The sequence below is a fragment of the Pongo abelii genome, chromosome 2, assembly GCF_028885655.2.
Source record: "Pongo abelii isolate AG06213 chromosome 2, NHGRI_mPonAbe1-v2.0_pri, whole genome shotgun sequence".
NCBI classification, from domain to species: domain Eukaryota; kingdom Metazoa; phylum Chordata; class Mammalia; order Primates; family Hominidae; genus Pongo; species Pongo abelii.
The window spans coordinates 148,448,768-148,472,983 of NC_085928.1; the positions used below are offsets into that span (position 1 = coordinate 148,448,768).

General features: G+C 49.1%; 2 protein-coding genes across 3 annotated transcripts; one reads left to right on the top strand and one right to left on the bottom strand.

Moving 5' to 3' along the window:
• Positions 1–382: 382 nt before the first annotated feature.
• FOXL2 (forkhead box L2) lies at positions 383–3,291 on the bottom strand. Its single transcript, XM_002814097.5, has one exon. It carries the CDS (start codon positions 2,878–2,880, stop codon positions 1,750–1,752), a length of 1,131 nt encoding a protein of 376 aa, XP_002814143.2. The 5' UTR covers positions 2,881–3,291; the 3' UTR covers positions 383–1,749.
• On the top strand, positions 3,216–10,129 carry FOXL2NB (FOXL2 neighbor). 2 transcript variants are annotated; one of them, XM_002814098.6, is made up of 3 exons: positions 3,216–3,622; positions 5,688–5,807; positions 6,432–10,129. In XM_002814098.6, the coding sequence occupies exons 1-3, from the start codon at positions 3,523–3,525 to the stop codon at positions 6,737–6,739; spliced, it is 528 nt and encodes a 175-aa protein (XP_002814144.1). In that variant the 5' UTR covers positions 3,216–3,522; the 3' UTR covers positions 6,740–10,129. The 2 variants fall into 2 exon arrangements, with proteins under 2 accessions (XP_002814144.1, XP_063578298.1); XM_063722228.1 differs by having other exon boundaries at positions 3,347–4,174; positions 5,680–5,807.
• Positions 10,130–24,216: the final 14,087 nt, after the last annotated feature.

Genomic DNA, 24,216 nt, shown 5'->3' on the forward strand with positions numbered 1-24,216 from the left:
ACTCGAAATCGAAAAGTTTGAGAACAATAATAAAAACACAGCCAGCCCATACACCTAGTACAACTATGTATGAGGTAGCATACAAACTTGAATGGGTACAAAAATAAACCAAGTCCTACCTACAGTCGCGCCTTGTGAACGAACCACGGAAGAAAAAGTCTTTCTGCTGACATTAAACAGCCGCAACGGGCCAGTGATGACACAGAAAACAAACAATCCCCAGGAAAACAAAGCAGCAGCGACAGCCACAAACGCCTCCCACCCCAGTTGCTCTCAATCTTTGTTTAACTCATTCTGAAAAAGATAAAATTTTGCTGGAAATCTTCCTCTTTTAACTAGCTGCTGAACTAACTTAGGCGCGACGGAAATAAAGAAGTCCGTGTTAAAAGAAGGAACAAAAAATTTATTCGGGAATCGACAAGGCAAAAACAAAAACAAAACAAAAAAACACAACAAAAGTGCTCTAGTTCTCTCTAGAAAATTTGGTCCCCCAAACAACAAGCTACAGTACAACCAGGTCTATGGTTTTTGGGCCGGGCCGGCTCCGGGCCACAAGACCGCCTAGGTCGGCCGCTGCGGGGTTTCACATTTCTCCTTCCCAAGGTGGGAGAAGCAGGACGTTTGAAAAACAAAAAGCAGGGAGGACGAGCCGTCCCAGCAGCGTGGGCCAGGCAGGCAGTGATTTCCCTGCCTCCAGGACTTGCATCGGAAGATCCGGGGACATTTGTTTTTGATTTTTTTCTTCAGATAGGGAGAGGGTGAAACTTCCCCAATTGGTAGACGAAACCATCTTTTATTGAATCTATTCTCCTAACTCTGAACACAGCTTTTTGAAGGCCCAACAGGAACTCTAACGCAAATCTTCCAGAAAAGAAGATGAGGAATACTAAAGCTTTTGATTTTCATATTTGGATTTAGCAAACTCCAAGGCCACAATACTTCCCCGGTTGCCCGGTGAATGTTTTTTTCCTTATTTTTTTAAAAATACTCTCTTAAAAAGCTCCACAGATCTTTCCAACAAAACATTAGCCAGCAGCCGGGGGCCGGAGGTGCTCGAAGCGACGGGACTGATAGCGGAGGAAACGCAGCCTCCCTCCGCGCCGGCCCGCGGTGTAAACCGAGCACAGGCCATGGAGCCAGGCTGCCCCGGCTCCCGCTGGGTCCCAACCCCCGCCCCGCCTAGTGGGCCCCGCGGCAAGCGGCTTCTGAACAGCTTCAAGAGGGTTCGCGGAGCAAACACACGTATTGGTCCGTCCCTTTCTCGGGCAGCGCGGTCCCGCCATCAGTCCTGTCCGGCGCGTCTAGCCATGGACTGCACGGCAGTCGGGCGGGGAACGCGGAGCGCGAGCGCACCGACCTGTGAGAGAAGGCCAAGAGGTCTGCGCTGCCGAAGCCCGGTCGCACCTCGGCCCCGGGCCCTTTCCGCGGTGAATTTGGGCAGGAGACGCTGGGGCTCCGGAAAGAGACGAGCCCAGTAGAAAGCGCGCAGAGAGGCAGCTTCAGGCCAGGGGAGTGCAAGGGCATAGAGGCCAGGGAGGTGAGCACAGGAGGACATAAGCTGAGGGGACAAAGAGGAGTGACAGGAGCTGAGGAGAGCGAAAAAGCACAGAGGGATCCTGGGCGCTGGCTCCAGAGGCGGGCCCAGAGGGTGTGAGGTCCGGCTGGCGGCGGCGGCGTCGGCTGCGACCGGGGCCGGCGTCGCGCGTCCTTGCATCCTCGCATCCGTCTGCACCGGTATGCGGTGGGCTCTCAGAGATCGAGGCGCGAATGCAGCGCGCCGGTCTTGCTGTCGTGGTCCCAGTAAGAGCAATGCATCATGGCGAGCTCGGGCTGCCGGGCGCAAGCGAACTGCAGGCCTGGCGCACTGGTGGGCGCGGGCGCCGGGGGCGCGGCGGTGGCTGGGCTGGCAGGGCTGAGCTGGCCCGGGGGCGGCGCGGCGGCCCCGTGGTGCGGTGGGGCAGGCGGCGGTGCGGCGGCCGCGTGCAGATGGTGTGCGTGCGGATGCGGGTGGGGGTGCGGCGGAGGCGGGGGTGCGGCCGGCGGGCCTCCCAGGCCGTTGTACGAGTTCACTACGCCGGGGGGTAGCGCCATGCTCTGCACGCGTGTGTACGGCCCGTACGAGGCGGCCGGGCCCGCCAGCCCCTTGACCACAGCGGCCGCGCCAGGGCTACCAGGGCCTGCGGCCGCAGCCGCGGCTGCTGCAGCCGCTGCGGCCGCCGCCATCTGGCAGGAGGCATAGGGCATGGGTGAGGGAGGCTGCGGTAGCGGCCACGAGTTGTTGAGGAAGCCAGACTGCAGGTACTTGGGGGGCGCCAGGTAGCCGTAGCCGTCGGCCCCGGCGCCCGCCACGCCGCACCCGCCTGCGGCGCCTCCGGCCCCGAAGAGCCCCTTGCCGGGCTGGAAGTGCGCGGGCGGCGGCCGGAACGGCCGCTTCATGCGGCGGCGGCGCCGGTAGTTGCCCTTCTCGAACATGTCTTCGCAGGCCGGGTCCAGCGTCCAGTAGTTGCCCTTGCGCTCGCCGCCGCCCTCACGCGGCACCTTGATGAAGCACTCGTTGAGGCTGAGGTTGTGGCGGATGCTATTTTGCCAGCCCTTCTTGTTCTTCTCGTAGAACGGGAACTTGGCGATGATGTACTGGTAGATGCCGGACAGCGTGAGCCTCTTCTCCGCGCTCTCGCGGATCGCCATGGCGATGAGCGCCACGTACGAGTACGGGGGCTTCTGCGCCGGGTCTGGCTTCTCCGGGGCTGTCCCGCCGCCACTCCCACCGCCCTTGCCTGGGCTCGGCGGCGGCGCTTCTGGCTCCTTGACTGTGCGACCGGTCTCTGGGGCCAGCAGGGCCCCCGCCGCGTCCTCGGGCTCGGGGTAGCTGGCCATCATGACAAAGCCGGCGCGCCGCGGCCGGGCCGCCTCTGCTCTCCGCTCCAGGCGCTGGCGCGGCAAAGAGTTGGGGCGCACAAGTCCGCTTACGGCCGAGTCTCAAACTTCTGGAGACTGCGGATGCCGCCCGCGCCTGCTTGCTGGAGGCCTCTAGCTGCTCTCCCCTCTCCTTCCCCTTCCCCTAGGGAGCGGCCGGCGGGAGTGGAGCTCAGCCTCTGGCCATGGGGAGTCCGCCCAACAGAGAGGGGCTCCGGCCTCGCCGCCCCTCCCCGCTCAGGCCAGTCCCCGCCTTGGTGGGTTTTCTTTTCTGCGGTCTTCCCCTCCCCCCGCCCCCCGGTTTCCCGAAGCACGACCCGCGTCTCTGGCGGAGCTGCCTCCTGGAGTCCCTAGTGCGCCAGGAGCCTCGCTGTGTTCTGATTCGTATGGGCTCCACCGAGTTCCGCTTGCGTCAGGCGCCTTCGCCCCTATAGCGGGGCGGCCAGCCGCGCACGGGCGAGTTCATCTCCAAGTCACTTTTTGTAAACGCCCCGCACAGCCTGGACCGGCCTGCCCCCTCCCAGCGAGCCTCGGGGGCCCAGCTGACAGCCAGGCTCACGCGCCCTTGAAATCTGCCGGTACTCGCTCTGCGGGCTGGGCTGGGAGATGACGAGGACCCCGGTGGGGTCTGCCCGCACCCGGCCAAAGCCCAGGAAGCTCGGGCCCCAGCGAGGAAAGGCTCTCCAAACCTCCTCGCGGCTTTCAGGTGAAAGAAAACGACTCCTTTGCTCTGCCGTTTGCTGCCGTCTTGAGGCTGAACTTCTAGCTCGGGGCTGGGGAGGGGCGAGACGGCTAGGGGGCCGGACGGGGTAGGGTGGGGAGAGCTGCTCTGAGGCTTTGGGAAAGTCAGCCCAGAAACGCGTGTGACTGTACAAAGAAGCCTCGGCCTGGCCTGTCTCTCGCGCTCTCAGAGTGACTGGGCTGGAATGGGGCTGGGGAGAGGATCTCTGGAAATAGTCGTCAGGGGCGCCGCCTGAATCACCTCTGCCTCTCCCTGCGTTGCCAGTGGATCTAGGAACCAGGCTCCTCCTTGGAATCCATGTACTAATTCTACGGGGTTGGAGTGAAGGTTGGATGTGTGCTTTAACACCACCAAGTAGATGCCCCTCAGCTATTGCACTAACACAGGCGGGGCTGTTGCCCGGGACTTTGCGGGACTGTGTATGTGTGTGCACAGGGGTCATATGTGGAAGTCATGGAGAGGAGCTGTCCTTGAGATGGGTGAGATACCAAGTGCATGTGTGCTGCTCAGAAACAGGTATGCACATGTACAAGGTGTGAGATTTGTATTTACGAGGTAAAACACATTTATACTGATAGTTATGTAATATGTTCATCAAGTACTAGAGTAAATGTAGCTGGTGGATATAGCATCTTCTCTTTTTCTCCTTTCTTCTTTCTTTCCCCCCTTTCTTCCTTTCTTTCACAATTCTTCGATGCCTCTTTCCCTCCCAGTGTATGTATTTTGCCACAGACTGGGAAGAAAAACATCAGGCTGAGGGAGGGACTTGTTCAACTCTCTCTCCTGATGAGACATTTGTTCTGATCTTTCTCCAAAGAATCAGGAGTTAGTTGGCACCTACCTTAAGCAGAATTCTGATGGGAATCCAATTATTTCAGCATGTACAGAGATTGTTTCAGGGAAAATCAGGTGTGCCTTTTAACAGTGTGCTCCCTAACAGTGCCTTTTAACTTGGCCTTAACAAAAAGTCTGCAGTCATAAAGTATGAGAGAGATGGCCAGTGTTTTGAATCCTCAAGCCCCAAACTCCTTGGTGCTAAGGAGGCGGGCAAGGCTGCCTTATGGAGGAAGGTGGACTGAATGGATGTCATGTAGCTGTGCGTTAGTGATTGGCATGTCTGGAGTGGCTGACTCAATGCCTGTCACTGCCTCTTCCTCCCAGGCTGTTTAGACTCTGAGGATTCTCCTGAAGCCCAAGGAGCCTTCAGCGGCCTGTGGTTCCAGCATCCACAGGCCATCTACAAGTGTTGTCTGCTGCTCACTCAGGCCTCTGATCTGCATTCTGAGATGAAAGGGAGGGAGGACAAGGGTGGTAGGGCTCTTGGGAATTCAGCATCTTGAAGATGACACCAGAGAGGTCAGCAGGGCAGCCCTTGCCTGATCACAAGGATGAGAGGGAGCACGGCTATCCCCAAAGTAGCTTGGTTTTTTTTATGGGCAGTCTTCCACTGCACCCAACAGACATGGGGGAAGCAGCACTTCTGCAGAATCCCTGCTGCTGCTTTCTGAGCAGGAGTGCAGATGTTTTTCTTCTTCCTTACCCCCATCCTTGCCCAGGCTTTGGGTGGGAGTGGTGAGTCCGGTTTGGGGCTGCTGCAGATTGGCCTCAGTGCCTATCCTCCCCCAGCCAGGGCCTGGGCAGGGGGAAAAACAGCTGGGTCTGGCCCCATCCTGATGGGGGCTCCTCTCTCCTTTTCTCTCCTTTTTTTTTTTTTTTTTTTCCCTGACCACCCAGGCTGGCTCTCTGCCTCTCTCTTTCTTTCTTCTTCTTACAGGCATTTCCGCTGCTCAGCCCTGCAGCAGCCAGGTGTAACAGCATTGTTGTGCGTGTCATCACTTCCCTGAATTCCACAATCGGCTCCCTTTTCAGCCTTTAAGGAGCCTGTGTGTGTGTGTGTGTGTGTGTGTGTGTGTGTGTGTGTGTGTGTAGGGGTTGGGGGCAAATGAAGGAGTTCCTCTGAAGGATTTTCAGAGTAGAAAGGAGTTCTGCTCTGAAAACACTGATTTCTGACTGTCCCGTAGAGGAACAGAATCCCCAGCCCTGGTGAAGAAGAGGATGCCTGATGCGTGCACCCTGGAAAGGGCTGGAATCGGTCTCCCGAAGATGTGCCTTCACATGGCTGTCCGGCATTCGAAGGCTCAGAAAACAGGCAAGAAAATGCGGGCGGGAAGCCTGGCAGAATGATTACTTTCAGGTCCCCTCCAGACTTCTGCGGAAAAGCCAGGGGCTTCGGGCTGGAGGTAGAGGAGCCTAAGGAGAGAGCAGAATCCTCTCCTTGCCGGCCCAGCCAGAGGTGGGTGAACCGGGCGCTCCAGGAAACGGTGTGGGGCGCCTTGATTTACTTCTCAACCTTCGGAGGCGGGCTGGTTGCTGGCGAGGTCGGGATCCTCTCTGAACAAGGCATACTGTGCCTAGGTTTTGTGGACGCCAGGGCCGGTTCCTTTTCTCCCCGCGGCATTGGGGCGACGCAGGGCCCCGGCTTAGGACCTTGGGGCGGCGCTCACCTCCAAAGGCCAGGGTGGTGGGCTGGGCAGAGCTCACTGCCTCTTTGCCCCAGTTTTCCAGGGTCCCGCAGCTGCAATTCAGCAGCCACCGGCGCCTCCTGAACGTGGTCCCACCGGAGCGCCGCCTGCGGATACGGTTCCAGTGAACCGCCGATTGAGCGCAGTCTCAGCTCCCGCGCCTCCTCGCAGCCTGGCCCCGCGCCTCGGAGGTCCCGACAGCCGGCGCGAGCAATCTAACACGGCTCTGATAGAGACGCTTTTCTCCCCAGGGCCGGGAATCCTGCAACAGCGGCAGAAGCGGCCCGCGCCTCGGGCTCCCAGCGGCCCAGCTCTACTAGGGGAGCGTCGCGGCTGCTTTGAGGCAGGCAGCGCTTCGCTAGAACCGCTCAGCTCGTCCCGCGCCGCCGCCGGCTGCCTGAACCAGGTTCCGCTGTCCCCTTTCCTAGCGGGACCCCGAAACACCCGCCGGCTTCCCACTCCTGAGCGGGAGAGAATAGAGCTTGCTGCAACCCTCTGCTTGGAGGGATGGCCTCTGCGGTGCTTGGCTAGCAAAGGGAAGCTTCACTGTGTCTATTAGTACATCCGCATCCACTCCACGCCTCAACAACTGTCAGTACTCACTCCCTCCTGGCCCCTCACAGGGCTCTTTGCACCCACACCTCAGGGACTCGGTGTCCCCCCACTCAGGTCACGTTACTCCATCCACTTCTCTCTCCCTCTCCATCTGTTAACTCCAAATCCCCTCGCGTTCTCCCTCCCTTTCTACTTCTCTCACACTTACCAGCTACACATACTAATTCAGATTCTGCACATGTTGGTGGAAAACATGTCAAGCCAATGTGCAGACCCTGAGCCTTTTCACACGCTGCTCACTTTCGCATCTCACGGCACAGAAGGACCTCTGGGCTCCATGTTTACAAGCCTGACTCCTAGAAGCCTGTTGATTCTCTGATGTACTTGGCCTGTGATTCGGGTGACTGGGCTGCCACCTGGGTGTTTTCATGGTGGGATTGCTGCACAGACCACAGAGAAGCTCAGGTACTGAGCATGTTCCAGATACACTTTAACATGCACAGGCCACTCACACAGGCTTCATCTCTGTCTCGAAACTCTGCTGAGCTTGCTGCTCAGACCAGCAAGCTGCAGCAGCGGACACCCACATAGCACCAGGTCTGAAGCCAGTGGGTATTAGTCTGCCTGGTTGGGATTAGCAAAGTCAGTTACCCACATATGTGCTTGGGAGAGAATAGGGGGGTGGAGAGAGAGAGATATATATTGAGGAAGAGGAAAGAGAAGCGACCTCCTACTCTGGGAAGAACTCACACATGAGAGCTGTTTCCTGTTGTTAAGTGTCTCATTGAGCTCCCCTCTTTCTCCCCCAGGAAGGGCTGAGAGGCAGTAGACCAGAGCTCTGGGTTCCTCTTTACCTTGCTGATGTTGGGGTATGAGTCCACCAACACTATTTTGTCCCAAGGAGTATGTGCCCCACCGTCAATCAGGCAGAATGCAGGGCAGTTGTCGGCCTTTTTCATGGTGGAGGCCCACTGGGAAAAAGGCAGAAGGGTCTGGGTCCTGAGCCAAGTGAGGCCCTCTTCCCTCCAAAGACCCGTGGGATGCTCTCAGAGGCGGATTCTAGGGTGGTGGGAGCTGCTGACAAGTTTCCTCTGATATCCCTCACGACATCTATGGCCCAAAGCCATTTTGTTCAGCTCTGAACAGTGAGTGCCTTGCCAGTAGCCCTCAGGCTTGCTGGGGAACATGATGTGTTCTTAAAAGTTGCCTTGTTGCCTTTCTCCACACCTAGACTGTAAGCGCTGATGGGCAGAGACTCTGCCCTCCACTTCTCACTCAGTGCTCCCCACCAGGATGGGCTTAATGCCTTTTAATAGAATTAGAAAATGGTTCCGCTGGACAGAATTGGGAAATGCCACTTTCCTTATAATGAAGTTAGAATTTCCAAGAAACCGACTGTAGCTGAGGAAAAGTGGTTTGATCATTGAGAGCCAGCTCAGGATCTGAGAGTTCTCTGCCATTTGGGGTTACTTGCTCATTATAGCTGCATGGCCATGGTGCTGAACCTTAGGCAAGGACAAGGACACCTCCCTAGTTCCCAGTCATGGTGAGGACCTGTCTGAAACATTCAAACTAGACTTTACTGGAAACAGAGAGGTCTCTGCATTCAGGGCAGCTGGCTTGCAAGGTAAGGCCTGCAGTCTCCACCCCCACGCTAACCCATGAGGGGATGCCAGAGAGAGCCCTTCCCCCTTGGTCCTCATTCCTGGCTCAATTTTCTCCCACAAAGCGGGCACTGCCTAAAGACGATAGGCAACTGCCATGGAGGAAGGCAATTTTAGATGCCTAGCTGGCACAAAGTCCAGAGGAAGGGAGGGAGAAGGGCTTTTTGTATTACTGTTCTACCTTTGGAGATTTTCCTCATGCCAAGATAGGGTGTGTGTGTGTGTGTGTGTGTGTGCACTATAACTTTATGAAACACTTTTTTTTTTTTTTGAGGCAGGGTCTCACTCTGTTGCCCAAGCTGGAGTGCAGTGGTGCAATCTTGGCTTACTGCAATCTGCACCTCCCAGGCTCAAGTGATCCTTCCACCTCAGCCTCAGCCTCCCAAGTAGCTGGAACTATGGGTGTGAGCCAACACACTCAGCTAATTTTTTTTTTTTTTTTTTGGTATTTTTGGTAGAGACAGAGTTTCACCATGTGGGCCCAACTGGTCTTGAACTCCTGAGCTCAGGGTGATTTGCCTGCTTCAACTTCCCAAAGTGTTGGGATTACAGGTGTGAGCCACCATGCCCAGTCAGTTTTTTATTTTTTATTTCAACAGTTTTGGGGGAACAGGTGGTTTTTGGTTATGTGGATAAGTTCTTTAATGGTAATTTCTGAGATTTTGGTGCACTTGTCACCCGAGCATTGTACACGGTACCCAGTGTGTAATCTTTTATCCCTCATCCCCCTCCTACCCTTCCCCCCCGAGTCCCCATTATATAATTCTTTTTTTTTTCTTTTTGAGACAGTCTTGCTCTGTTGCCCAGGCTGGAGTGCAGTGGCGTGAACTTGGCTCACTGCAGCCTCCTGAGTTCAAGTGATTCTCCTGCCTCAACCTCCTGCGTAGCTGGGACTATAGGCATGCACCACCATGCCCAGCTAATTTTTGTATTTTTTGTACAGATGGGGTTTCACCATGTTGGCCAGGCTAGTCTTGAACTCCTAACCTCAAGTGATCTGCCTATTTTGGCTTCCCAAAGTGTTGGGATTACAGGCGTGAGCCACTGCACCTGGTCCATTATGTCATTCTTATGCCTTTGCATCTTCATAGCTTAGCTCCCACTTATAAGTGAAAACACAGGATATTTGGTTTTCCATACTTGAGTTACTTCACTTAGTATAATGGTCTCCAGCTCCATCCAGGTTGCTATGAATGCCATTATTTTGTTCCTTTTTTTGGCTGAGTAGTATTCCATGGTGTATATATGTCACATTTTCTTTATCCACTCATTGGTTGATGGGCATTTAGCTTTGTTCCGTATTTTTGTATGTAGTATAACTTACAGATGGTAAACAATATATAGCTTGATGTATTCTGACATGTAATGCAGTATGTAACCACCACCTGGATCAAGATATGGAGCATTTCTGGCACTTCATAAGGTTCCTTCATATCTTTTTCCAATCAATATTGCCTCAAAAGGGAAACCATATTTGGATTTCTATCACCATAAATAACCTTTGCCTGCCTTGAGCCTCATATAAATGGAGCATATAGCATGTAAGCTTTTATGTCTAGTTTTTTCTGTGCAACATATTTTTAATATTCACTGGTCTTGTTGCATGTGTCAGACATTTATTTCTTTTTATTGCTGTGTAATATTCTGGTATTTGCTTATCCATCCATATGTTGAGGGACATTTGTTTCCAGTTTTTGGATATCATAAATAAAGTTGCTGTCCACATTGTTGTACATGTCTTTTTGTGAAGGACATTTTACTACTCTTGAGTGAACTGTAGGAGTAGGCATATATTTAGTTTCAATAGATTCGGCGAAACAGTTTCCAAGGTGATAAAACCAAATACAGTGATATACAGATAGACAGACATACTTTAACAGGGCCTTTTCCTTATAGATAGCATTCTCTAAAAACCACTATTTACCTGCACTTATTATTACTGTTGTTATAAATGGAAAAAACAGCTTTTTTGTTTTTTGGTTTTTGTTGCACAAGGTCTTACTCTGTCACCCAGGCTGGAGTGCAATGGCGTGATCATGGCTCACTGCAGCCTTGACCTCCTGGGCTCCGCCTCCTGAGTAGCTGGGACTACAGGTGCTCACTGCCACACCCAACTAATTTATGTATTTTTCGTAGAGATGGGGTTTCGCTGTGTTGGCCAGGCTGGTCTCAAACTCCTGGGTTCAGACAGTCCTCCCATCTCAGCCTCCCAAAATACTGGGATTACAGGCATGAGCTACCACACCTGGCCAAAAAAATAGCTATCCTTTATTAAGTAGTTATTTTGTGCCAGGAACATTACATGCATTATCTCATTTCATTTTTATGAGAAACCTAAGGGATTGGTACTGTTCCCATTTTACACTTGAGGAACCTGAGGCTCAGAGAGGGTGAGTAACTTGCCAAAGGCCCCTGGCTGATAAGTGACCACTTGACTGTGGGCTCTGAATTTCATTTCTGTACATGTACCTCTGTTTGTTCCTGTGAGGTCAGGAAGTTCTCCCTTCCATCTGAGCAAATCTAGCTGCCAGGTAAGAAACTCATTTCCTATCAACCTGTAGTCCTCTCTGCATACCTTCTCACACCTAGATTTGAGATCTGTGTACACACACATATGCACACAGTTTCTCTCCCACAGCCATGCACACTCACTGTGAAGAAGAAGAGGATGGGGGCCAATTTAGTGAAGACTTCAGAGCTTGCCAAGTCCTGGGCTCAGCAACCTAATGGGGTCCCTCTCGGAATTTGCAGAAGATTGGACTAAGATTGGACTAGGGACCAGCCTGTTTCTGGATGCTACAGAGGATAATTCAGAGGCTTTCTTTCCCTGGAAAGAGATGGGAATTTGGTCCTCCTCCCAGCATGCTGAGCCAAGCCCATGGTGGGCTTCAGAGGCTGATGCATAGGGCATCTCTCTGCAAAGTTTGTCGACAGATGTTGCACTTTGCCTTGGAAGGTGGTGAGTGGGGAGGACAAGTGTGGTCTGAGCAGGGAGAGAGCAGGAAGTCTGGGGAACTGCCCCTCTAGGCACAGTGCTTGACTAGGCCCTGCATGGAATGGTCACTGCAGGAGGGAGAACCAGCAGCCTCCTCCTCGGGGCCATGGGTTACCAAATTTCCAAGTCTCCAAGCCCCTAAGCTTGACTGAGAGGAGTGTTGCTACTCTGTGGGTAGAGGCCATATGTGGGTTTGCTATGCTTTGCAGGTGGCCCCTCCTCAGGCCCCTTTCTAGACTAATTGAGGTCTTGCTGGGCTTTGGGTTTGTAATTGGGGGTAATTGCTGACAGGCTGTTGTGGTGGTACAAGCAGGTTTTTGTTGGGGAAGCAGTAGTCAGGACTTGGGGGCTTTGGGTGGGGACAGTCCAGGATCCCGATGTTCCCTATTCCAGGAAGCTCTTGTCCCTGGCCGTTTGCTTGGGGGCAGTACTCCTGAGGACCAGGGACTCATAGCATATCTGAACAGGAAGGGACCTCCTCATCCAGGTTCTGGGAACTCAGATCCAGAGGCACACAGAGGGAGGTAGTGCAGCTGCAGCAGAGGTCCTGATGCCTGGCACTGTCATCTATGCACACCGCTGACAGGCTGGGAGGCACTGCCGTTGGGTGGATAACAGATCTCTGTTCCAATTCTTACTGACATCAGCCTTGGAAATGATGGAAGCTCACCTTGCTTCAGAGTTTTAAATTTTTTAAAATCATTTTTTGAGTAGGCAATGTATTCACATGGACCAAAATTTAAAAATATAGGAAGCTTGCAGTGAAAAGTTTCTCTCCCACTTCTGTCCCCCAAGTCACCCTTCTCACAGGCAGCCAGTGACCCTGGTTTCACGTATATCCTTCCAGACATAGTTTATGCACATACAAGCATACCCACATACATTCTTCTGCACTCCCTCAATTTTTGCCTATGGCAGCATTGAATGCACAGTGTTCTGCACCTTAGATCTTTCCACATCAATGCATTCTCTTTTTAGACCTGCATGCTATCTAGGTTGTTTTTGATCCTTTGCTTTTACAAGCAATACACTACTGTATAAACTTGCATATATCTCATTTTGTAGGTATGTATATATAAAAAGATTTCTAAAAGTGTAAGATTGGGTAATGGATATATGCACCTATAACTTTGATAGATTATGCCAAATTCCTTATAGATTGAGCCAGAATACACTCTTGCCAAGTGTGTGGCATTCCTGTTTCCTCATCGCCACACTAACACAAATCTTTTTTTTTTTTTTTTTTGAGACGGAGTCTCACTCTGTCACCAAGCTGGAGCGTAGTGGCGCGATCTCGGCTCACTACAACCTCTGACTCCCTAGTTCAAACGATTCTCCTGCCTCAGCTTCCCGAGTAGCTGGGATTACAGCCACCTGCCACCACACCCAGCTAATTTTTTTTTTTTTTTTTTTTTGAGACGGAGTCTCAGTCTGTGGCCCAGGCTGGAGTGCAATCTCGGCTCACTGCAAGTTCTGCCTCTCGGGTTCACGCCATTCTCCTGCCTCAGCCTCCCAAGTAGCTGGGACTACAGGCACCCACCACCAGCCCGGCTAATTTTTTGTATTTTTTTAGTAGAGACGGGGTTTCACCGTGTTAGCCAGGATGGTCTCGATCTTCTGACCTCATGATCTGCCCGCCTTGGCCTCCCAAAGTGCTGGGATTACAGGCATGAGCCAATGCGCCTGGCTGACTTACACTGCTCTCTAGCCTGGGCGACAGAGCGAGACTCTGTCTCAAAAAAAAAAAAAAAAAAAGAAAGAAATCTTACAGATATAATTGAGGACCCTGGCTTCCTCGATTCCTCTCTGTCCTTCTCTCTCTTGAGGTGATCACCATGGTAAATTTGGTGCTTAAGATTCCCATACCTGTTTTTGCACTTGTACTATGTGTGTACCCATTCTTAGGCAATACTTCATATAGTTTTGTATTTCCTAACTTTATATAAATGGTATCCTGCTGTTGCAGAAAGACACGTGCTTGCTTTTTCATTCAACCTTATGTTTGTGAAAAAGTTCCTGGTTGCCACACAAACACAAGCTCCATTCATTTTCCCTGTGTTGCACCATTCCATTGTATGAATACATCGTGGTTTATTTATCCATGTTCCTGTTAAGAGACGTCGGGTTATTTCCTATTCTTTACTATTACCGATAGTCTTGCTATGGATATTCTTAGGCATGTCTGCTAGTGCTCATGTGCTACAGTTTACCAAGAAGTGGGACTGCTGGATGAAAGGTCACAGGGATTTTCAACTTCACCAGTTACTATTGAGCAGAGCCTCATCTTCTACATCTGTGAAACAGAGAGCGATGCCTATACCTCAGGGAGTCCATGCCCGTAAGTGGGATGGTGGAGTGGGAACAAAGGTGGGCTCAGGTTTCAGCAGGTCTCGACTTAAATCCTGGCTCTGTGATGTATTTGCTGTGTGACTTTGGGCCCAGTATCCAGCCTTTCTTTGCCTCATTTCCCTCATCTGCAAAATGGTGATGATAGTATCTATGTTGCAGGGTTCCTGAGAGATAAATGAGATATCGTATGAAAAGATTTAGTATAGAGTCTGGGACAGAGGAAACACAAAAAGACCCTAGCAATGATTAGTAATATATTCATAGTATTAATATTATGAATATAATATTAATTTGTCCTTATTAACATTATTATATTGTACCTTTGATCTCTTTTTAACCTGTTATTGTGGCACATTTTGAACCTACAAAATGGGAGAGAGAATAGTACACTGAACCCCCATCCGCTTCCCTCTATAGCCCCATCCATTTCCTCACCCCACCCCCACTGGATTATTTTGAAGCCAACCACAGACATCATATCTATTACTTCATTTGTAAATATTTTAGTTTATATCCCTAAAATATAAGTACTTTAAAAAACCCCAAAACTACTGTAGCTATCATATTATCATCATACCTAAAAACAGAGCGATTTTTTAGTGTAGTGAATACTCAGCTCATGGTATTCAATGCTCACATTTTCTCAACTGTCTCAAAAAGATTTTACAGTTGGTTTCCTTGAATCAATATGCAAACAAGATCTATACTATACATGACATTTGGTTAATATGTCTCTTGTGTCACTTTTAATCTGTAGATATCTCTCATTGTTTTCTTTTTTTCCTTCTTGCAATATATCTGTTAAAGACACTGGGCCACTTGTCCTATAGAGTTTCTCACAACCTGGATTTTGCTGACTGCATCCCTGTGACATTCTTTAACATGCTCCTTTGTCCTCTTTATTTCCTATACATTGGTAGATCTAGAAGCTTGGTTAGATTCAAGTTTGCTGTTTTGGCAAGAACACTTCATAGATAGTGTTGTGTAGTTCCATCAGAACACTAGTGCCTGGGTTGTTTGTATTTTGATTTTTAACAGTCATTGATGATCACCACCTAGAGCCATTATTCATTAGGGTTTGCAAAACACTGATATTTTAATTCTAGCATTCCATCTTCATGAATTAACCAAACTCTTCCATAAAGGAAAATTTTTCCTTATCAACCATTTGATTGCCCTTAGGTCGGGCCCATGAAAGACAGGCAGGATGAATGATGGATTCTTCTTATATCTGATGATAATGATGATGGAACTCCAGGGGTCATTTAGGAAATAGCTGAATTTGTGGGCTCTTAAAAGGTATTAGGCAATGTCTTCCACCCAGAAGAAGAAAAGAAGAAAAGAAAGAATGAATGACAAAGCACCAACTCCCCACCACATCATTTGTTTCTTCATACATTTGTTGAACCCCTTTTCTGTGCAATGACTGTTATGGGTGGGGAAGTGGAGAGAAGCAATGCATGATTTCTGCCCACAGGAAGCCCCAGGTGACAGGTACAAGCCTCTCCACAGCTCTCTCAGCCCAAGGCACAGGTGCTATAGGAGGGAAGAGGAAGAAAGGAGGGATTTCAAGCTGGGCAATATGGGAAGGCCTTGTTGGTAAGAGCCAAGTCTCCTAGGAGAGGCCACAGTAGGGCTGAGCTGGCCACCATGCCATTGCAGGTGCTGGGGACCAGAGGATAGACTGCCATTGCTTTAATCAAGGGAAAATTTCAGCTGCTTACCTGACAGGTGCCCAGGTATGTGCCAAGTGCTCTGGCAAGCATAAGAAAAGATGTAGGGTAGTTTCTGCCCTTGAAGAGTTTTCTTTAGTCTGGTTTGGAAGAAAACACACATATGGCCCACAGAGATCATTAAGCCTTGGCTGTAATTTAACAAATATTCCTTAAGTGTTTACTGTAGCCAGAAGCAGGGCTCTGAAGGGGAGTTGGGCCTGGCCCCTACCCTCAGCAGGCCATTTGGTCATCTCAGCATATCCATGTTCTGGGTGCTCTGTCCCTGCACACCCCTCTTTTCACCCTGAACCAGGTGCAGCCTTGGCCATGTGGGCCTTCAGGTTGCCCCACTGGGCATGGTGGAGGGGAGTTGCCCATTAGTGTCTTCTCAGCTGCTTGCTGTCCATCCTTCAAGTCCGCTCAAGAGTCGCCTCCTGTTAGAGGACTTGGAGGTCTTCCTGGCCCAATCCTATATATCAGTAGGCTGGGCTTGGTGTTTAAGCTCCTATGGCACCTTGTTTGTGCTTGCTTTTTTTTTTTTTTTTTTTTTTTTTTTTTTTTTTTTTTTTGAGACAGAGTCTAGCTCTGTTGCCCAGGCTGGAGTGCAGTGGTGTGATCTCGGCTCACTGCAACCTCTGCCTCCCGGGTTCAAGCGATTCTCCTGCCTCAGCCTCTTGAGTAGCTGGGATTACAGGTGCCGGCCACCACACCCAGCTAATTTTGTGCTTGCTTTTATCTCAGCAGATATTACTTTATGCTGTAATTTATTTGTTAATTTGTCTATCTCCCGCCACTAGACAGAACTCCCTGAGGGCAGGGCTGTGTTCTGATTCATTTTGGTTTAAGTAGTGCCTGGTGTGTAATACCTCTGACAGAAAATGTTTGTTGAGCGAATGCCGGGGACTTCGCATTTAGAGCTTCTTTCTTTTAGATGAAGATTTAGTCTGGTAAGGGATTAGACATGCAATTGTTTTTAGTTATTGTGGAAACTTGGGATGGGGAAGAATCTAGGACAAATGTTAGGGGTCCTCGTATGTGTTCATGGATAGTGAGGCAGTAGCACGAAGAGGCGGGAAATTCAGGATGGGAGAGGGGGCTGCAAGACAAAGGCTGCGGGCAGTCCGGCCAGGTTCCTGGGTGGAGGAAGGAAGGCACGTTTCCCGGTGTTGTTCCAGGCCTGACGGGTGTTCAGGGTGTAAGACTCAGGGTGTAGGACGAGCGTGGCGCGTCCCTCCGGACCGGAAGCGGGGCTCGCCACAGCGACGGGGGGTTTCCTCACTTTTGTACCGCGCTCCTTCCCCGCAGAGGCCCGCCGGAAGCGGCAGCCGGCGGTGGGGACCAGGGCCCGGGACAGGCGGGTGATATCTTTCCTGGAGGCAGCGATGCAGGAAGCCCGCGGGCAGCCCAGCTTCGCCGCTCAGGCCTCGGATGCACGGGCACAGACGCGCGCGCCCAGAGCAGCTCCTGAGAGCTGGGGTCCTGCACACTGGTCATCTCGCCTTCCTCCTGTCTTCTTGATGCCCGCTGGCTCTCCCACGCTGCAAGCTCCCATTGTCACCTTCGGCCAAGTTCTGGCACGGATTCCTGTTCCAGGAAAGGAAGGAAGGATCCGTTCTAAGATGGTGGGACTGACGGGGATTTTACTGTGGCCGCTTCCAGGGCTGAGTAACGAGGGCTTTTAAGGCCAAACGAAGGCATAGCGAAGGCATTCTTTAGGCAGGGGCAACTTTAGGATGAGGTAAAGTCCAGATGGGGTGCACGCCTTGTGTAGGGATGGCTGGCACATTCACCAAAAACAGGTGGGACTGCCCTAGCTTTACTTTTCTATGAGAAATGGGTGCTTACGGGTCTTGGGACTGGGCAGTCTTCTGGACATTCTTTATATGCCAAGAGATAGTCTTTTCTTAATCTGAAGAGTACATGAATGGAGTGACATAATCATGTAGGCTTGGCTGTGCCCACGCACATGGTTGCACGTATACACTGCATGCTTGCACACACATGCACACAGATATGCATACATAGTTGTGCACACAGATAAACATGTGCCTATCTGTGCACGTGTATGTGCTCACCCTCCCCCCCCAACACTTCCTTGTCCCCTTTTCTCTCCACGTTGAGTCTTAGGAAGACTATCCATATTGAATGCATACTGTATATGGCAGTCTGTGCTTACCAAATGTTTTACTGATATTTCTCCATTTTTCCTGCCTGGAAGGGGATTTCTTTTTCTTTTTTCTTTTTTTGAGACAGCGTCTCCCTCTGTTGCCCAGGCTGGCGTGCAGTTGTGTGATCATGGCTCACCGCAGCCTTGGCCTCCTGGGCTCAGGTGATCCTCTGACCCCAGCCTCAGCTTCCTGGATAGTTGAGACTACAGGCATGCACCATTACACCTGGCTAATTTTTTGTATTTTTTTGTAGAGACTGGGTTTCGCCATGTTGCTCAGGCTGGTCGTGAACTCCTAGGCTCAAGGGATCCACCCACTTTGGCCCCCCAACCTGCCTAGGAGGGGATTTCTGTTAGGATCCCACTAGATTTTTTTTGGCCCTGAGGGCTTTGTAGCAGGATGCTTGCAAACTTTAAACTATATCTGCCTTCTGGGAGGAGGAAGCTTCTACAACATAAGTGGGTTTACTTGAGATTGACTGTCTCCCAAGGACTGCCTTTAGCACCACCCCCTGGTTGGTAGAAGTTGTCATTCATGCATTTGAGTGAACATATGTATCCAGGGCACCTCCTCTTTATACGCCCTGTGCTAGGCATGAGGATTTGGAGAAGAGGAAGATCTTGTTCTTGCCCTTGGGGAGGTACAGTTTAGTGGGGAGTTGGATAAGTAAACAGACAAAAGCAGTTTACTTTGATAAATACTGTGATAGGGGAAGATTGAGGCTGTGGAAGCATGGGAAGTCTCCCTGGAGGAGGCGATACTGGGGTTGTGTCCTGAGGGATGCATAAGAGCCAAAGAAGGTGTGGGGAAGGCATTCCAGTAAGAGGAAGCATGTGTGTGAAGGCCCAGACCTGAGGTTCCTTCCCTCACGGGGAGAGCACCTGTGGCTGGGGTTGGCAGTGCCCAGTGTAGGAGAGGTGTGTCAGGCAGTGGGCCATAAGCTCGGACAGGCTGACAAGGTCTACATCACTGAGGGCCTAGGGTGCCTCCTTGAGGGGCTTGGACTTTATCTTGAGAACATGAGGGCTGTAAAATGGGAGTGAAAGAGAGGTTTTATATGTTAAGAAGATGAAGGTGGCTGCAGTATGGAGGATGGAGGGAGGGTGCTAAACCTGAAGCAGAGTCCAGGTGAGAGAAGATGGGCCTGCACTAAGGAAGGGGCAGGCAGATGGAGACAAGGGTCCACCTGGAGAGACATTTAGGAGATGGGATCTATGAGTCTTGATGGCTGATTAGGTGTGAGGGTGAGGGAGGATTGAGCACCTCCCAGTTTTCTGACTTGGTCTACTAGGCATAGGGTGTGGCTACCCTGAGACAGGGAAGGCTCGAGGCACAGGTTTCTTGGGAACATGATGATCTCTGTGTGGAACACATTGCATTTGAGTGCCTGAGGGACATCCAGGGGGAAATGTCTGGGAGGCAGTTGGACATGCGGGTCTGGACTCAGGAGAGACGTTTGGGAGTTCTTAGTCTACAGATGAAACAAGATGAAGTCACTCAAGGAGGGTGTGGAGAGACAGAGAGGAGGAGAACATTAAAGAAAAGAGATAAGTAGAGTTGGGGGAAACTAAAATGATGGAGCAGGAGTAGCTGAAGAAGCAGAGGTGGCCAAGTGTGTAGTGCCATGGAAGCCTTGGGAAGATAGTGGTTAGGGTCCACTCAGAACCCTGTCCAAGACCCACCTTCTCTGGCTTCCCAGGAGTTGGGTGCTTTGCCCCACTATGTGGTGATTGGTACAGAGAGACTCCGTCTCTGTGATGGTGAAAATTTAGGTGATACACTGTAGACTAGTTGCCTGTCAAAGATGGGAGTCTACTTATGTGCTTTAAGTGCTCTTAGTTATAATTATTCTTACTAGTTGTCAGTTACTTTACAAACATTATCTCATTCTCACTTTACAAATGAGGAAATTGTGGCTCAGAGAGGTTAAGTGTCTTGCCCAAGACCACATAGCTAGTTAGAGCTGGAGCTGGGATGTGGAGTCAAGTATTCTTGCTTTACATTCCTCAAGTTTTTTTTTTTTTTTTTTTTTAAATGCCTTATGCATTTTTTCTTTAATTCACATTCAGCAGTGGCTGCCTCCTGCATTGGCATCTGGGCCTGGCCTGCTTGCCCACACCCTCCAAGCCTCCAGGCCATGGGGACTTCAGAAGAGGCCTGTATCCCAGATTAGCCCCAAAGACAACATGCTCCTTAAGAAGAAAGAGGAGGCCCAGGCCCAGCCAAGGCCTGTGATGGGAAGGGCTTCCCGGGAATCAGTGGGGAACTTCCTCCTGGGAAAGCCATGAGAGGGGCAGTTCCTCTCCTGGGCCAGGCGTCAGGGAGTCAGGGCCCCAGCTGTTCCTGCCCAGCCGCCTGCAGCCTTGAGCACCCACCGGAGACAGGAGGCCCTGCCTGCTCACTGCCCATTGTCCCAGCACCGCAGTGCCGCTTCCCATGCGCCTCCTGTTTACACAGGAAGCCCTGCTCTGGGATGCCACCTCCCTCTCCTGACGGCTGGCCCCAAGCTTGAATTCCTCACAGGCAGCTTCAGTGAGCGAGGGCTAGAGTAAGTTATCACTGCTCAGTGACTTTAAAAATTAGTATAGCAGAGTGGGTAAAAGCATGGTCTTGCAGTGTGACTGCCTTGGATCTGAACTTGGTCACTCATTAACTGAAGCACTTTGGGTATTCATGACAACGGTATGAATGCAGGTTCCTCCTCTGTAAGATGAGGAGTATTATGCCTACCTGTCTCTCACCGGTTTTTTGTAAGGATAAACAAAATATGGAAGTAAAGTGCTTGGAATATAGTATATGCTCAATAAATTACACATCTCACAGTTGTTATTTACCTCTTATGTTTAGTTGCACCCAATTTTAGCTGCACTCCAAATGCTGGTGATAGTTTAAACTATGACCTCCAAATTCTGTGACACTCCTCCCATTGAGAGGCGGGGCCAATGCCCCCTTCCCTTGAATCTGGGTGGGCTTATAACTACCTTGACCAATGTGGTACAACAGGAGTGACACTGTATTAATTCCAGGCTTTGTTTTGGTTGCTAGAACATTTATACTTGGAGCCTTGAGCCACCACATAAGAATCTAACTACTCAAATTTGGCAGGCAATGAGGATTTTTCTTCTTGAAGCATGACCAGAGGGGTGGGAGTAGTTTTTTCCAGTTCAATAAAATTTGTTGAATGGGATTTTGAAATAGTAGGCTGAATGCAAACTGGAATTCCCTCCCTTACCAACAAAAGATGGCAAAAATTAAAAAGATAAAATAATAACCACAAAGTTACACTTAAATTATGAAGGAATATTCTTGTTAGAACAGAAATGGTGAAACGTTCCTGAAATAAACAAGTAAATGGAACGTGACAGCCATAAGCTGAAGGGCTTCTGAGTCGCATGCCCAAAACATGTGCAGAATTGTCTCGGAAGAGGCGTACACAATCAAGAATCACCAATCAATAAACATTTGTCAAGCACTTATGTGCTAAGCCTTTGTCACTATTATCTGTATATTTTTACAGTCAATGCTGGTTTAGAGTTACTCAGATGTTTGCATTTTCTTTGCTCACTCATTCCTTCCTTCAGAGTTCAATTTCCTTCTTACTGAAGTACAGTGTTCATAGTGCTTTCTTCAAAGGTCTGTGAGTAGTAAGTCTTTGATTAAAATTTTTAAATTTCATTCTTCCTCTTCACTGATAATATCGCAGAATATAGAGCACTGAAGTTGACAGTTATTTTTCCTCAGCATGCTGGAAGATACTTAGAATATCCCATTATTTTCTAGCTCTGTGGTCGCTATTGAGAAGTCTGAGGTAAGTCTAAGTTTTCCTTTGTAGGTGATGTAGCTCTTGTCTCTAGTGGATTTTAAGATTTTGTTTTGATATTCTGCAATTTTACTATGATGTGTCTAGGCATGGAATTATTTATATTTAATCTGCTTAGGGATTGGATGATTCTTCCTTGTGAGGATTTATCTTTTTCACTGTTATTGAAAATTCTTTTTTTCCCCAATAAGCCTTTTGCACTCATAAATTGAAAATTCTTGATGGTTTTATCTTTTAGTACTACCACTTTCTAATACTGTTTGCTCCTTCCTATTACAAATTTGATGAACCTTATTATTTCCTCTTCCATTTCTCTTATCTTTCATATTTCCCATTGCTTTATCTTTCTGTGCATGCTTATGGATGATTTCCTTATATATATTTTCTAATTCATGAATTCTCTTTTTAGCTCCATCTAATCTACAATTTTATCTATTCATTAACATTATAATTGTGATGACTATATATTTTTTCATTTCCAGAGTTTTATTTGGTTTTTAAAAAAACCTGCCTAGTGTTTCATTATGATTTCTATTTCTTCTATTTTTTTTTTTTTGAGACAGAGTCTTTCTCTGTCACTCAGGCTGGAGTGCAGTGGTGCGGTCTCAGCTTACTGCAACCTCCACTTCCCGAGTTCAAGTGATTCTTGTGCCTCAGCTCCCCAAGTAACTGGGATTACAGGTGTGTACCACCATGCCTGGCTAATTTTTGTATTTTTAGTAGAGATGGGGTTTTGCCATGTTGACAAGGCTGGTCTCGAACTCCTGGCCTCAAGTGATCTGTCTGCCTCAGCCTCCCGAAGTCCTGAGATTACAGGTGTGAGCCACTGTGCCCGGCCCTCTTTTTCCCTTTAATCATTTTAAATATATGTATTTTATAGTCTTTCAGAATGTTCAACTATCAGAAACTCTTGCATTGTCCTTTCTCTTATTTGTTGTGTCTGCAAACTCTTGTTCATGACAAACTTTTCTTGGAACAGTTTGCAATTTTCTTTCTTTATTTTTTTTTGAGACAGAGTTTCACTCTGTCGCCCAGGCTGGAGTGCAGTGGCGCAATCTTGGCTCACTGCAAGCTCTGCCCCTCCCCGGGTTCACACCATTCTCCTGCCTCAGCCTCCCAAGTAGCTGGGACTACAGGCACCCGCCACCATGCTTGGCTAATTTTTTGTATTTTTAATAGAGATAGGGTTTCACCATGTTAGCCAGGATGGCCTCGATCTCCTGACCTCGTAATCCGCCTGCCTTGGACTCCCAAAGTGCTGGGATTACAGGCGTAAGCCACCGCGCCTGGCTCAGTTTGCCATTTTCATTGATGATTTCTTTCCCTGTGAGAATGCTGTGCTGCCCAAATTGTAAGAATGGCCCTACAGATAGGTTTCATTTGGTTTTACCAGGTGCCCTGGAGGTTTAACCAGCCTGGGATCTGTTTTTTGTTTATTTGTTAATTTTTTGAGTAGAGATTACTGTACAATGTGGATGGTATAAGTCCAACTCCAAACCATCCCCTGTTGCAAACTTAGGGCTTCTCATGGGAGACCAGGAAAAGACAAGTCCTGTTGTTATGTCTCTGCACTGGTGGGGAAGTTTTTCTAGTCCTTTTAAGGGTGCAGCCTTTCAAAAGTCCTGACTTTATGCAGAATTCTCACTCTTACTTTACCCTGAGTGATCCCAACACCTGTATCTTGTTCCTGTGGGAAGGTTAGAACTGAAGCTTCTCATCTTTAGTGGGTATTTTCCAATTTATAACCTCCCTATCCCCATCTAGGGTTTCTTCTGTGCCAGCTCATGTGCCACTCTTCTGGTTTTCATTTCCCTCCACTTCTAGTATCTAAGAAATGGAAAAAAAAACATTTTTATTAGTTATTTTATAATCTAGAATTTCTGTAAATTTGTAATGGGAGACTCTTTTTGTTTAAAAAAAGAGCTTCAGGTCACAATGAACCTTTCTAAACCTTTTGCGTATGTTCTCTCATATTATTCTTGTGAGAACCCCACAACACAAACATTTTTAAATCAACTTCCTTTCATGCATTTAGATATTGAGGCTTGGCAAGTTTAAATCTTGTCCCAGATGAGACAGGGAGGAAATGGCCTTGTCCGGATTTGAATCCAGGTTTCTCTGATTCCACTTAATGTAGCATTTAGGAAATTATTGATAACAGCATCTCTATACCTTTTCTTTTAAAAATTTTCAGACATTACATTACTAATCACCCAGATTCTAATTATCATTTTGCCATATTTTCTTTATTATATATCTATCCATTTACCCATCCTTCTATTTATTTGTCTATCTTGTTTTGTGATGTATTTCAATATAAGTTGCAGATGGTAGTCTACTGTACTCCTAAACAGTTTAGTGTCCATATCGTTAACTACAGTTAAATATTTCTTTAAAGTTTCTTTCCCTGGGTACAAATGAACTAATCTCAACTCTACCATTCCATGAGTTTTGACTAAAGCATACACCTGTGTAATGTAAATCTCTGTCAAGGTATAGAATATTGTCATCTCTGCAGACAGTTTGCTCCTGTCCCCTCCTGGGCAATCCCTGCACCTGCTCAGAAGCAACCACTCTTTTGATATACATATATATATACACACACACACACACACACACACACATATATATTATATACATACTGCCGGGCACGGTGGCTCACGCCTGTAATCACAGCACTTTGGGAGGCTGAGGCGGGCAGATCACAAGGTCAGGAGATCGAGACCATCCTGGCTAACATGGTGAAACCCCGTCTCTACTAAAAATACAA

Coding starts and splice junctions, on each gene's coding strand:
- FOXL2 (XM_002814097.5), bottom strand. CDS start 2,880: ATGATGGCCAGCTACCCCGAGCCCGAGGACGCGGCGGGGGCCCTGCTG.
- FOXL2NB (XM_063722228.1), top strand. CDS start 4,017: ATGCCCCTCAGCTATTGCACTAACACAGGCGGGGCTGTTGCCCGGGAC. Junction 4,175..5,679: donor TGTGTGCTGCTCAGAAACAG/GTATGCACATGT, acceptor ACTGTCCCGTAG/AGGAACAGAATCCCCAGCCC. Junction 5,808..6,431: donor TTCGAAGGCTCAGAAAACAG/GCAAGAAAATGC, acceptor TTTTCTCCCCAG/GGCCGGGAATCCTGCAACAG.